This window comes from Lithobates pipiens, unplaced genomic scaffold (assembly GCF_037356315.1).
Source record: "Lithobates pipiens isolate NorthernLeopardFrog02 unplaced genomic scaffold, aLitPip1_a1.2 Scaffold_8, whole genome shotgun sequence".
Lineage (NCBI taxonomy): Eukaryota > Metazoa > Chordata > Amphibia > Anura > Ranidae > Lithobates > Lithobates pipiens.
Window position 1 is genome coordinate 130108437 of NW_027507903.1, and position 13497 is coordinate 130121933.

Sequence of the window (13497 nt, forward strand, 5' to 3'; positions counted from 1 at the left end):
GGAATATTTATATATTACGTACTGTGCTATTGGCGAGACTGGCGCCCACTGGGGGCGCAGGCCGAGGGGGTGCACTGTCTCTCAGTCACTTGTTGTCAGGCCAGGCTTCAGCACAAGCACTGCGTGCTACTACTGGCAGTGGCACTGCCGCTGATGGGGGGGGGGGGGGTCTCAGTCTCCCTCTCCCTCTTGTGTCGCTTCAGCTGCTGGAGGGAGAGGGAGAAGAGGAGAAGGATATATACATCATCATGTGGCACTGACACAGCACTGCGAATGGGCGGCACCAATGCACTGCACTGACCCTCCTCCTGTTCGGGCCACATAGCCGCCTACACACACTATAGGTCAGCTGGTCAGCTGAGCTCCCCCCAGCGCTGCCTGCTGTTTTTTCTGCAACAGGGGGCATTGCACACCACAGAGCACAGACAGGCACTTGTGCGAACTGCCCAGCCCAGGGGGTCCTAGGTAGGTCAGGTGCACGTGCAAGTTTCTGAGCAGGCAGTACGGTCATACAGGGGGTATTTCCATGCTGGTCCCTGCCTTGATGTGTCCTGTGCTGTGGGGTTGTATTTGGAATTTTGGAAATGATGAGAGCCGTTCCTGTTGAGAATCCGGCAATGAGTTCTGAATGTATATGGCTTCTGCCGCAGAGGTATCAGCCTTTGCAAGCTCAATCTCTCTGCGGGAGGCACTTTTAATAATACTTATATGCAATAGTGCCTACTTGGTGGGCAGCATTTCCTTGTGTGATTTTGGCTCTTGTAGTAGCTCTAGATTGAGAGGAAGCCAAAGGGGAACTACTCCTGAGCTCCCTAATCCTCCAGGATTTGAAGAAAGTTTTGTAGAAGTAGTAGATGTTGCGCCTTTACCCTCCTTGCTTTTAGACATGACAGGCAGAAGGAGGGAGAGAAGAAAAAAGCCAGCCAGCCACCCCAACAAAACATTTATCTTGTGATGGCAGCAAAAAAAAAAGGACCTCTTGGATGCAGGATGTAGAATGCAGGTGGATCAAAGGGGAAAAATCTTCCAGCACAGGGATCCAAAGACCTTCCGGGGTACAGGTAGACAGGGAGCTGACAGCCCACAACTTTTATCACAGAGCATACAGTGCAGGTAAGACAGCGGATAGAACAACATGGAGGGAGAGGGGGAATGGGCTCTGTCCTCCCAGCTCAGACTCAGTCAGCTCAGCTCAGACAGCAGAGAAGGACACAACTCTGTCGCAGCTCGATCACAGCTCATTCAGCCTTCAATGTACTGCTATTGATACTCAGTGTAGCATGAAGCAGAGGGAATGGAGCACTGACAGACATCAGTCAACCCGCCATCAGTGAATCAGCCAGGCATCCGAGCGCAATCAGCTGTGAGCGTTCTCAGCTACTCACATCTCAGCACTAAAAAAATGTTTAATGTTTTCCAAAAGTTCCCTATCCTGTTTGGAACTTATGCGATCATGATCAAACAGAAATTTGTAGGTTAATTTTCTGGTAAATAAACATCTTTAATGGTATCATACTTGTCCAACTGAAATGTTGGGCAAAAACGTAATCCATATTTCAAGTGGTCAAGATCATCCTGTGAAAAGGAGTATGGAGTGAGATTAATAATGTTTAATTCTACGCATGAGGAATTTGGGTCGCTACCAAAGGAAAATTTGTAGCTTGTGATCCTGTAAGTGCTAAATGTAGATCAAGTGTGCTTTGTTTAGTGGGTATCAACAAAGGCGTCATAGGATATGGCCGCCTCTGGGTGCAGTCCTGGTGTTCTACGCATAATTTAAGACTTTATACATATGCTATATATCATTACAACTGTCATAATTACTGATTGCCTCTTTCTGTCCTTAGAATGTTTTTTCAAACTCCTGAAGAAGCGAAACATAGCACTTAGTTGAATGTTATAACCTATTATAGTCATACATGTCTATTATTATGGCATGGTTTTGACACTCATGATCCATATTGGAGAGGTTTAGTTGCTACTGCAATTATTTTGCAGCATTTTAAACACTCATCAAGCATTAATTGAAAGTCATGGAGCATGAGAACGAGCACTTTATTTTCATATATATGGACTTCATGTGACAACACTGAAGAAATGACACTTTGCTGCAATGTAAAGTAGTGAGTGTACAGCTTGTATAACAGTGGAAATTTGCTGTCCACATAAAATAACTCAACACACAGTTATTAATGTCTAAACTTCTGGCAACAAAAGTGAGTACACCAATAAAATAAAATGAGCTGGTGGATGTTAGAGGCCTTGCACTCCTCCATCTTCCGTTTAAGGATGCTATACAGATACTTAATAGGGTTTAGGTCTGGAGACATGCTTGGTCAGTCCATCACCTTTACTTTCAGGTTCTTTAGCAAGGCTGTGGTCATCTTGAAGGTGTGTTTGGGATCGTTATCATGTTGGAATACTGCCCTGCGGCCCAGTCTCTGAAGGGAGGGAAATATGCTCTGCTTCAGTATGTCACAGTACATGTTGGCATTCATGGATCCCTCAATGAACTGTAGCTACCCAGTGTCGGCAGCATTCATGCAGCCCCAGACCATGACACTCCCACCACCATGCTTGACTGTAGGCAAGACACACTTGTCTTCGTACTCCTCACCTGGTTGCCGCCACACACGCTTGACAGCATCTGAACCAAATAAGCTTATTTTGGTCTCATCAAACCACAGGACATGGTTCCAGTAATCCATGTCCTTAGTCTGCTTGTCTTCAGCAAACTGTTTGTGGACTTTCTTGTGCATCATCTTTAGAAGGGGCTTCCTTCTGGGACAACAGCCATGCAGACCAATATGATACAGTGTGCGGCGTATGGTCTGAGCACTGACAGGCTGACCCCCCCACCCCTCCAACCTCTGCAACAATGCTGGCAGCACTCATACGTCTATATCCCAAAGACAACCTCTGTATATGATGCTGAGCACGTGCACTCAACTTCTTTGGTGGACCATGGCGAGGCATGTTCTGAGTGGAACCTGTCCTGTTAAACTGCCGTATGATTTTGGCCAGCGTGCTGCAGCTCAGTTTCAGGGTCTTAGCAATCTTCTTATAGCCCAAGCCATCTTTATATAGAGCAATAATTATTTTTTTCAGATCCTCAGAGTTTTTTGCCATGCGGTGCCATGTTGAACCTCCAGTGACCAGTATGAGACAGTGAGAGGGATAACGCCAAATTTAACACACCTGCTCTCCATTCACACTTGAGACCTTGTGACACTAACGAGTCACATGACACCGGGGAGGGAAAATGGCTAAATGGGCCCAATTATTTTCACTTAGGGGTGTACTCACTTTTGTTGCCAGCGGTTTAGACATTAATGGCTGTGTGTTAAGTTATTTTGAGGGGACAGCAAATTTACGCTGTTATATAAGCTGTACACTCACTACTTTACGTTGTAGCAAAGTGGAATTTCTTCAGTGTTGTCACATGAAAAGATATAATGAAATATTTACAAAAATGTGAGGGGTGTACTCACTTTTGTGAGATACTGTATATAGTATGCATATAAATATACATTAACCAACATGGTTCAGTGCTGGCACAGACTTGCAGACTGAAGGACAGTGAAGGAAATGGCAAAAAGTATAAAAAAAGTAAAATATATATGGAGTGATGTCTGAGTGAACAACACTAAGGTGGATGTGTAAGGACATTTGGAGAAAGCCAAACTAAAAGTATGTGTTGGAGTGTTAAGATTCAAATGTTACCTGAATGGATTGAATAGGGAGATGAATATGTGCTCCCTCTCAACAAAATTGGGCGTGAGATAAAGACCGTGAAATAGTTACAAAAATGTGAGGGGTGTACTCACTTTTGTGAGATACTGTAATGCAGTAGGAGTATTTATTGTTGCATTATGCATAAGTTGTGCTGTCAGTCAGTATAATATAGTGAACACAAATACAATAAATAAACATCCAAAATACAACACAACAGTTGCAGTATCTATAACAACCAACCAAATCCTATCTTGTATTTGTTAGCCCTTGTACACACGGTCGGACATTCCGACAACAAAATCCGTCGGATTTTGTCCGACGGATTTTGTCCGAAATTTGTGTTGCATACACACGGTCGGACAAAGTTGTCGGAAAATCCGATCGTACGTAACATTATTTCATTACAACGGGACTATGTTCAGGCTAGTATCCAATAGCTTTGGTCTAGGAATTTGATCTGAGCATGCGGGGCACTTTGTCTGATCGGAATTCTCTACACACAATTGGACAAAGTATGATCGGATCATGTTGTCGGAAAGTTTTATAGCCCAGCTCTAAAACTTTGTCGGTCGGATATCCCGACTGAAACAGTCCGATGGTGCTCACACACAGTCGGATTATGCGACAACCAGTGGCGGAATTATAGGGGTCGCCAAGATCGCCATGGCAACCGGGCCCCTTGCTGCAGGGGGCCCTTGAAGGCCCCCTGTACTCTTCCATAGGAGGGGAGGCTGAGAGGAGCTCCCCGATCATCAGCCGAACTGAAATCGGCACTGTGCGGGAGCTCCTCACATTAGCCTTTAGTGAAAGCACAGTGTGTGCTCTTTGTCTCCCCCTAGAGTGCAGTGCCCGGCAGGAAGAGCCAAGGTAAATGTCTGCCGTTTTTTTTTAATAAGACTAGCTACTGTATTTGTGTGTGTGTGTGTGTGTGTGTGTGAGCATGCTTGTGTGTGTGTGCGAGCATGCTTGTATGTGTGTGTGAGCATGCTTGTATGTGCGTGTGTGTGTGTGAGCATGCTTGTATGTGCGTGTGTGTGTGAACATGCTTGTATGTGCGTGTGAGCATGCTTGTGTGTGTGTGAGCATGCTTGTATGTGCGTGTGTGTGTGTGAACATGCTTGTATGTGCGTGTGAGCCTCTCCACCAATCAGGTGTGCGGGTCTGTTACCCATCACCCGATTGGCTGAAACAATAGACACAGCTATTGGACGCCCATCAGGAGGAGAGGACGGGAGATGAGGATGGCAGGAGATGCATGGAGGACCCCGCTCATGGCCGTTACCCGCCGCCCCACCAAGACAGGGTAAGTGGCGGGCAGACAGCGAGCGGGCGGTGGGGATTCACAGTGGCAGCATTTGATGGGCACACCAACAGCATTTGATGTGCACAGTAGCGGCATTTGATGTGCACAGTGGCAGCATTTAATGGGTACACTGGCAGCATTTGATGGGCACAGCGGTGGCATTTGATGGGCACAGCGGCAGAGCTTGATGGGCACAGCGGCAGAGTTTGATGGCACAGCGGCAGAGTTTGATGGGCACAGTAGTGACATTTGATGGGCACAGTAGTGACATTTGATGGTACAGTGGTGGCGTTTGATGGGCACAGTGGCTGTAATTGATGTTTTTTAAATCGGTTCCTTTATATGCGGCCACCCACTTGGGACTGGGCCCTGGTGTTCCACCATTGGGCTCAGAGAAAAGAGCCCTGTCCGGAGGTCGGGGGGGGGGGGGGCGCCATGGTTTCCTGCATCGGGGCCCTGAAGGTTCTGGTTACGCCACTGGCGACAACGCGGTCCGATCGGACATTTTCCGTCGGAATGTCCGACCGTGTGTACAAGGGCTAAGATTTCAGTAATGTCAATGCTGATTGGTGTCTACTGCAGTCAGAAAAGAATGCTTTCCTTGTTTTACTGAAAGTGTTTCATTTTATTTAATGATTTAAGTTAGCTTCAAAAGCTTAACATTATATAGCCAAAACTGATATCCTCAAATAATTCCGTGTTGTTCTTGAACTTCAGATTTTCTCTTTCTTATTTGCTGCTATAAACACGGGTCTATTAAGCCCCTTCCACTATTACTAGATACATTTCAGCACATGCTAGATGGGCTTGGTTTTCACAAGCCTCTATTTCTCATCATGCACAACTTACTTGGAGCCTCTTCTCCTGTGAATGGTGGGGAAGCACTAGGGTGACACTTATATGGTGAGATTCTGTCTGGTCCAAAGGATGCAGTATTCACTGTTGACTCTCTCTATGAAAAAGCAGGAATATGGGGTGCATTACAAAGACAGTTATTATATATAGTGTTGGTGAGCACAGTATGTTTGGCAAATTCACAATATCTTCTAACCTCTTCTACCTGGAGGACACATTTACTTACTTCCCTGATGACTTCAATTTAGGGCAAATATGTATGTGGTATTTTGCCACTATAATTAGGCTCACGTACGTGTTCCCTTTTTCAAAATAAAGCTAAAACTACATGTATGTTTTGCTAAACTTTTCATTTGTGAGGCCCATGGGCAGTCACTTCAGCTTGCCCTTCAATTAGAACTATATATTTTTACATTTTGGATAGAGTAAGGGAGGGTTATAACCCCTGTCAGATTTTTTTTCCAGCTTTGTCCCATTACAGAGATTTCCCTTCACTTCCTGTCCCATAGCTAAACAGGAAGTGAGAGGAAATTCCTGCAAATTAAGCGAATTCCTTGAGGACCCCCAGGTCACCAGAACTAGTGTCCCCATTCTGGGGACAATCCAAAATTTGGGATTTTCTTTTACTTTCACTTTCAATGATAATGGTAAAAAGGACAAATAGAGAAGGTGAATCTCCTTAACAGGGCCACAGACAGCAATAAAAACAGACAAGCATTCCAATCCCTCTCCACTCTACCCAAAACAAAAAAAAAGTTTTTTCTTTAGTTATACTTTAATGTTCTTTTTGCCCAAAATTCCCATCAATTAATTTATGGCAAAATTGTAGGTGTAATTCAAGATTAAAGTGTTACTAAAACCAGGACCCTGCATTCACTATATCTGGTCTCCCACGGTACACAGAACATGGACATGCAATAATTTTAGTAAATATAAACTGATAAATATATTTTCTAATTAGCAGTAGATAGCAGTCTTGTGACTTCTATCAGTTCCTAGTAAAGCTTGTAGGAGGAGTTTTCCTCTGTTTGGACATGTCTGGACAGTCTGATTGGCCCTGTGCTGATCACATGCACCCTCCCAAGAAAAAAACTCTGTAGCAATACACAACAAACTGGGCATGGGCAGCCTGTCCCCTGGCTTTGTTAATATCAGGTTATTTTTTTGGAGATAGTGGAAGAATAGAAGGATCAGAGAGACAGGATCAAACAGCCTTTATACACAATGCAGAGAATTAATCCCTTAGGTCCCACAGTGGGTCTAACAAGCACGCTTTACTGCATATACAGACAGATTTTACTGTTGCGGGCAGGGCCGTCTTTACCGCGGGGCAAAAGGGGCATCTGCCCAGGGCCCTGTCCTTGTTGGGGGGCCCTGCGCTTCCCACCGGAGTTCGGCCACCTCTGGTGCTGGTCGCATGCTGGCTCTAATACACACGTGCTCATCTCTCTCATCCTACGGGTATACACATTGCTCTATGAGAGAAGAGGAGGAAGGGGGCGGGGACTCCACACAGAGGAAGCTGCTTCTGGGTCTGGCACTCTGGCACGCTGCACGGACATCAGATGACAACATGCTGTGTCTGTGAGTAGCACTTGGGACAGAGGAAAACTCTGTACTGGAATGGGGGGGCTTTGTGGGAGGACAGCCTTGGAGAGGAACTCTGTCCTGAAATCTGGGTGGGAAGAGAGCTGTGAACCCACCTCCCTCTGCACCCACCTCCCTCTGCACCCACCTCCCTCTGCACCCACCTCCTTCTGCACCCACCCCACTCTGCACCCACCCCATTCTGCACCCACCCCACTCTGCACCCACCCCATTCTGCACCCACCTCACTCTGCACCCACCCCACTCTGCACCCACCCCACTCTGCACCCACCCCACTCTGCACCCACCCCATTCTGCACCCACCCCATTCTGCACCCACCCCACTCTGCACCCACCCCATTCTGCACCCACCTCACTCTGCACCCACCTCCCTCTGCACCCACCTCCCTCTGCACCCACCTCACTCGGCACCCACCTCACTCGGCACCCACCTCCCTGTGCACCCACCTCCCTGTGCACCCACCCCCCTGTGCACCCACCCCCCTGTGCACCCTCACCCCACTCTTGCAATCTGCACCCACCTCACTCTGCACCCACCTTAGTCCTGCACTCTGCACCCACCCCACTCTTGCAATCTACACCCACCTCACTCTGCACCCACCTCAGTCCTGCACTCTGCACCCACCTCTCACTCTTGCACTCTGCACCCACCCCTCACTCTTGCACTCTGCACCCACCTCAGTCCTGCCATCTGCACCCACCTCAGTCCTGCCAAGTTGTTATCTCTGGCAGCCAATCACAATCACTGCCTGATCTGCTGCCGTAAACTAATTTTGAGTCTAGCTGGAGGGGGGGGGGGGGGCACAATTAAAATCTTTGCCCAGGGTTCAATCAATATTGAAGACGGCCCTGGTTGCGGGTTTAGTAACATTTTAAAGGAGAAGTCCAGACTGAGCTGGTATGGATGAGCTTCTCCTATGGGTTACAGGAGTACAATTCGCTTTGCACTCTGGTGACCCTTTATCAGCAGAGAGTGGTCTGAAGTCCGCTCTCTGCTGACGTCACCAATATCAGTCCAGGCACCACGTCATCCCGACTTTGGGAGTCTGGATCCACCAGGTGCCTGGACTGATAGCCATCTCAGCCTCTCAGTGAGCCGCTCCACAGCTCAGTGCTCCAGTGAGCGTGGAAGAGCAGAACAGGAGAGCTGCTGATTGACAGGCAGCAGCTCTCTGCTCGGGGAGCTGAGAAAACTGAGCCATCAGTGATGTTTGATGGCTCGGTTCTCAGTGAAGAGGAACCAGGGGACAGATGCAGCATCCACCTAGATAAGTATGAATCTGCAGTAATACCGATTCCCATACTTCTCTTTTAAGTCTAAGTCCTAGATAAGCAAATATTGTCTAAATAAAAGAGGCACATGTATTAATTTCTTCACAATCTTTGTGTGCTTTTTGTATTTTTTCCACAACTGTGCAGTATTTGAATGAGAAAATTTGCCTCTGTGCAGGATCTTTGACTGCTGCCCTTTCTCCTTGTGCCTATTCTTGTATTCAGCCACCCTTAAGCCGGGTACACATGGGCCAAAAATCGGGCAAAAATGGTTGGCTGACTTTCAGCACGTGTGCACAGCTCCTCGTCCGACAGAAACCGGTCTCATGACCAGCTTCTGTCGAATGATCCTGGAAAACCAGAATACCGATCAGTGCTCATAGCCAATGGCTGTGGGGGAGTGGGCAGTCCCCCTGTCAGAACACAATAGCCCAGCGAGGAGATTGGCACACTAACAGCGGATGTGTTCTGTGCGTTTTTATTTTCATTCAGCCTGCTGGATTGCATGGAAAAAACTTCCTGTGTACAATAAAGACTTCTGACCTATGATCTACACACTATTTTCATACCAGTTTCATACCAGTGACCATGAAAGTACTGAAGCCATTGGGTCAACAGAATAACCAGGCATTTTGCATTTTCTGAAGGGGATGAGCAATGGTAAAGTTTGTGTGCATCTCAGCTAAGAATCTAAGTTTTAATAGATAATACGTTTTGCAAACTTTTATTACCTGAGGTGACAGACAACTGTTCAACATTGAGGAATAGGGTGTAAAACCAAGTGTTAGACTTCTAAAAGGCGGAAACATCACTTCACATCGAGAACCTGTAAAGAAACATAAGACAACTGCATCTAAGCACCATACCCATTACAGTTACATTGACAGAATGAGATGTTACAGTAAAGTCGCTTTTACCACAATCTGGTCATTTCAAAGTGCAACTGGAATGCATTACTCTAAAAAATAAATTGGTCCGTTTGTGTGTGGGCAAGTCCGTCGGAACCTTTTCTGCCGGAAAAAGTCTGGTCGTGTGTACGTGGCATAAGCCATTCTTAACCACATGCCTACCATTGGCTGGAGGACTTTTTGGTGGCAGGTCATTTCATGGACAAAGAAATATAGGTGAGAATGAAAAATCCAGTGGAAGAACGGTAAGAATATATGAGCATTTGTACAATGCCCAAGTCCCACCTGCCTCTGACTGCAACCAGTACAGCTTGAACTGGAGCACAACTCCTATGACTACAAGTGGTGTTTATTCAACAGCATAAGCATGCACTCCTGAAGTGTACACTAATGCTTGACTGTTTTGCCAAGTCCAGTGGAAAGCATTTGAATACTGAAACTCTTCCTACTGGACTTGGCAAAACAGACAAGTCCCCATTTACAGTCTGTAAGCACTGTTCATAGATTACATAACGCCACAAAGACAGTGAGTTTACACACACTTGAACTTTAATGGCATCCCAGTCTTGGTCTGTAGGGTTTACTATTGAGTTGGCCCACCCTTTGCAGCTATAACAGCTTCAACTCTTCTGGGAAGGCTGTCCACAATGTTTAGGAGTGTGTTTATGGGAATGTTTGCCCATTCATCCAGAATCGCATTTTTAAGGTCAGGCACTGATGTTGACAAGAAGGCCTGGCTCGCAGTCTCCACTCTAATTCATCCCAAAAGTGTCCTATTGGGTTGAGGTAAGGGTGCAAGCCAGTCAAGTTCCTCCAACCATACTTGCTCATCCATGTGTTTATGGACCATGCTTTGTGCACTGGTGCACAGTCATGTTGGAACAGGAAGGGACCACCAAACTGTTCCCACAAATTTGGGAGCATGAAATTGTCCAAAATGTCTTGGTATGCTGATGTCTTAAGAGTTCCCTTCACTTAAACTAAGGGGCCAAGCCCAACCCTTGGAAAACAACCCCACGCCATAATCTCCCTCCACCAAATGATTTGTACCAGTGCAAAAGCAAGGTCCATTAAGACATGGATGAGCGAGTTTGAGGTGGAGGAACTTGACTGGCCTGTACACAGTCCAACCTATGTGTGTGCCTGACCTCACAAATGCGCTTCTGGAAGAATGGTCAAACATTTCCATAGACACACTCTTAAACCTTACGGACAGCCTTACCAGAATAGTTGAAACTGTTATAGCTGCAAAGGGTGGGCCAACTCAATATTGAACCCTACGGACTAAAGACTGGGATGCCATTAAAGTTAATGCGAGGCAGCACAGTGGTGTAGTGGTTAACACTTTCTCCTAGCAGCAAAAAGGTTCACTGATTCAAATCCCGACCATGACACCATCTGCCAGGAGTTTGCATGTTCTCCCTGTACCTGTGTGAGTTTCCTCCAGGTACTCCGGTTTCCTCCCACACTCTAAAGACATGCTGATAGGTTAATCGGATCCTGTCTAAATTGGCCCTAGTATGTATAAATGTGTGCTAGGGACCTTAGGTTGTAAGATCCTTGAGGGTAGGGACTGATGTGAATGTACAATGTATATGTAAAGCACTGCATAAATTGACGTCGCTATATAAGTACCATAATTAAATAACAAATGTGCGTGTAAAAGCAGCTGCCCCCATTACTTTTGGTAATATAGTGTATGTTTCAGCAAAGAAGTCACAATAAAGGTTTGATTTTTCCACCAGAACCAAAAGCGTAGTGCTCCCCCTGCAGGAGCCGCTGAATTTAACAAATTCTTTCCCAAGCAGTACAGAGTCAATGAAGCAACAGTCCAGTTATTCAGGCTCCAATAAATAATCTATGGGTTTGTCTTTTTATAATTTATTCCTGATAAAACTTATAACAGAAGAGGGATTAGGGCATGAAATACTCTAAATCGATTAGTACTGAGCAATTACAGGACAGACTTCTCCTTAAGCAAATGTGAACACTGAATAGTCTAATCCATCACTGCTGAAGACCATTGAGGGACAAATCATGCTGGCATCTAGTTGATGCATCCTCTCCTTGTAGTCTGCAGCAAAGAAAGGAGCAGCAAGGGAGTTCTGAAAAGAATTGATGAGTCCCCAAATCCAACGAACAGAAGATTAATTTCTGTGTGTTTTGAACATTAGGTCGGGTGAGAACTGACACATACCCTAGGTCCGCCTTGACTGGGTATTTCTGGCACCTCTAACACATGAATGCAATTTTAATTTGCCTGTTTGTAAGTACAATACCATCAGGCTGTGTGTTTTTAAATAAATGTTTTTGATGGATTGACGATATCACACTATCTGGAGTCTCATTCCATCCACATATTATCCACTTTGGAAAGTGTGCCGATGGAATTCACTTAAACCTTGAGGTAGTTAACTGCTCGTATGCCAAAACACAAGAATGTGAGGCAATACTTTTTGGTGAGATTACATCCAACTGGGGAGTGGAGACACGTTTGCTGATGGCTCATAGATTCTAGTCTATGAAGTTTATTTATGGACTATTTGTTGTTCTGCACATTATCACAGTTTGGTGCTTAATTCAATGGGGTTGATTTACTAAAGGTAAATCCACTTTACACTACAAGTGCAGTTGGAAGTGCAGTTGCTCTAGATCTGAGGGCAAGATCTGAAATGAGCAGAAGCTCTGCTGATTTTATCATCCAATCATGTGCAAGCTAAAATGCTGTTTTTTATTATCTTTGCATGTCCTCCTCAGATCTACAGCGATTGCACTTCCAAAAGTGGATTTGCCTTCAGTAAATAACCCCCAAGGTCTGCTTTTCTCAGCCACAGCCAAACACTGCAGTTACCTTTTTTAGTGTGCTGGAGAAGAGTGTGGGTGTGTGTCTACAATTGTCCCTATCTCTGTACATTGTGTCTCATTAAGATGCTTTTCTATTATATTATTATTTATTTAGGGTACCCATATAGAGCCATCAGTTTACGCAGTGCTCCACACATACATCGCACACTCACATCGGCCCCTACCCTCAAGGACCCCACAATCCACAGTCCCCAGCTCACATTCATATACTAGGGCCAATTTTGGACAGAAGCCAATTAACCTCCCAGCATATCTTTGGAGTGTGGGAGGAAACCAGAGTACCTGGAGGAACTCTTGCATGTCCTCCTCAGATCTAAAGCGACTGCACTTCCAAGTACGCTTGCAGTGCAAAGTGGAGTTGCCTTTAGTAAATAACCCCCCAATGTATTCATGACCCTCAGCGCTAGGGATGAGCCCGGTGTTCGATTCAAACCCATGTTCGAATCGAACATCAGCCATTCGTTTGTGGGCTGTTCGCATCAAATTCGTGTGATACGAACGGCCCACAATGCACTGCGCCAGTCGCACTGCATTGCTGGCTGATGATTGGTCAAGCATGCACTGTGATCCCGCCATAGATGCCTGTGGCAGCGTTCATAGAGAGAAGGATAGGCAGGAACAGTGTCAGCTGTGCTTTACTTCTTTAGATAGCGCTGTTACAGTGAGTGTAGTGTTCAGGGAGAGAGCAGGATAGGCAGGGTCAGTGTCAGCTTTGCTTTGCTTCCTAACCTAGCGCTGTTACAGCGGGTGTAGTGTGCCTCCTGCACAGCATACACCTGAATCTACCCCCCCCCCCTAATTGCTGGTGTTGTGTAGTTGATTTGTGCAACACAGGCATCTGCCTAACATTAACATAACATATTTTGGGTGCTGGGTTCCCCTTAATATTCATACAAGACCCAAAGGGGCTGGTAATGGACTGGGGTAGGGGGGCTGATGGGGTAGCCATGC

General features: G+C 46.0%; 1 protein-coding gene across 1 annotated transcript in view; it reads right to left on the bottom strand.

The window, feature by feature from the left end:
- The window catches only part of PAX4 (paired box 4), a 102196-nt gene that overhangs the window by 13268 nt on the left and 75431 nt on the right, over positions 1-13497 (bottom strand). Inside the window, exons 8-9 of the mRNA XM_077474253.1 lie at positions 9505-9599; positions 5888-5990 (exon numbers count right to left, since the gene is read on the bottom strand). Coding sequence (XP_077330379.1) covers positions 5888-5990; positions 9505-9599 — 198 coding nt within the window. The remainder of the gene's footprint in view (positions 1-5887; positions 5991-9504; positions 9600-13497) is intronic.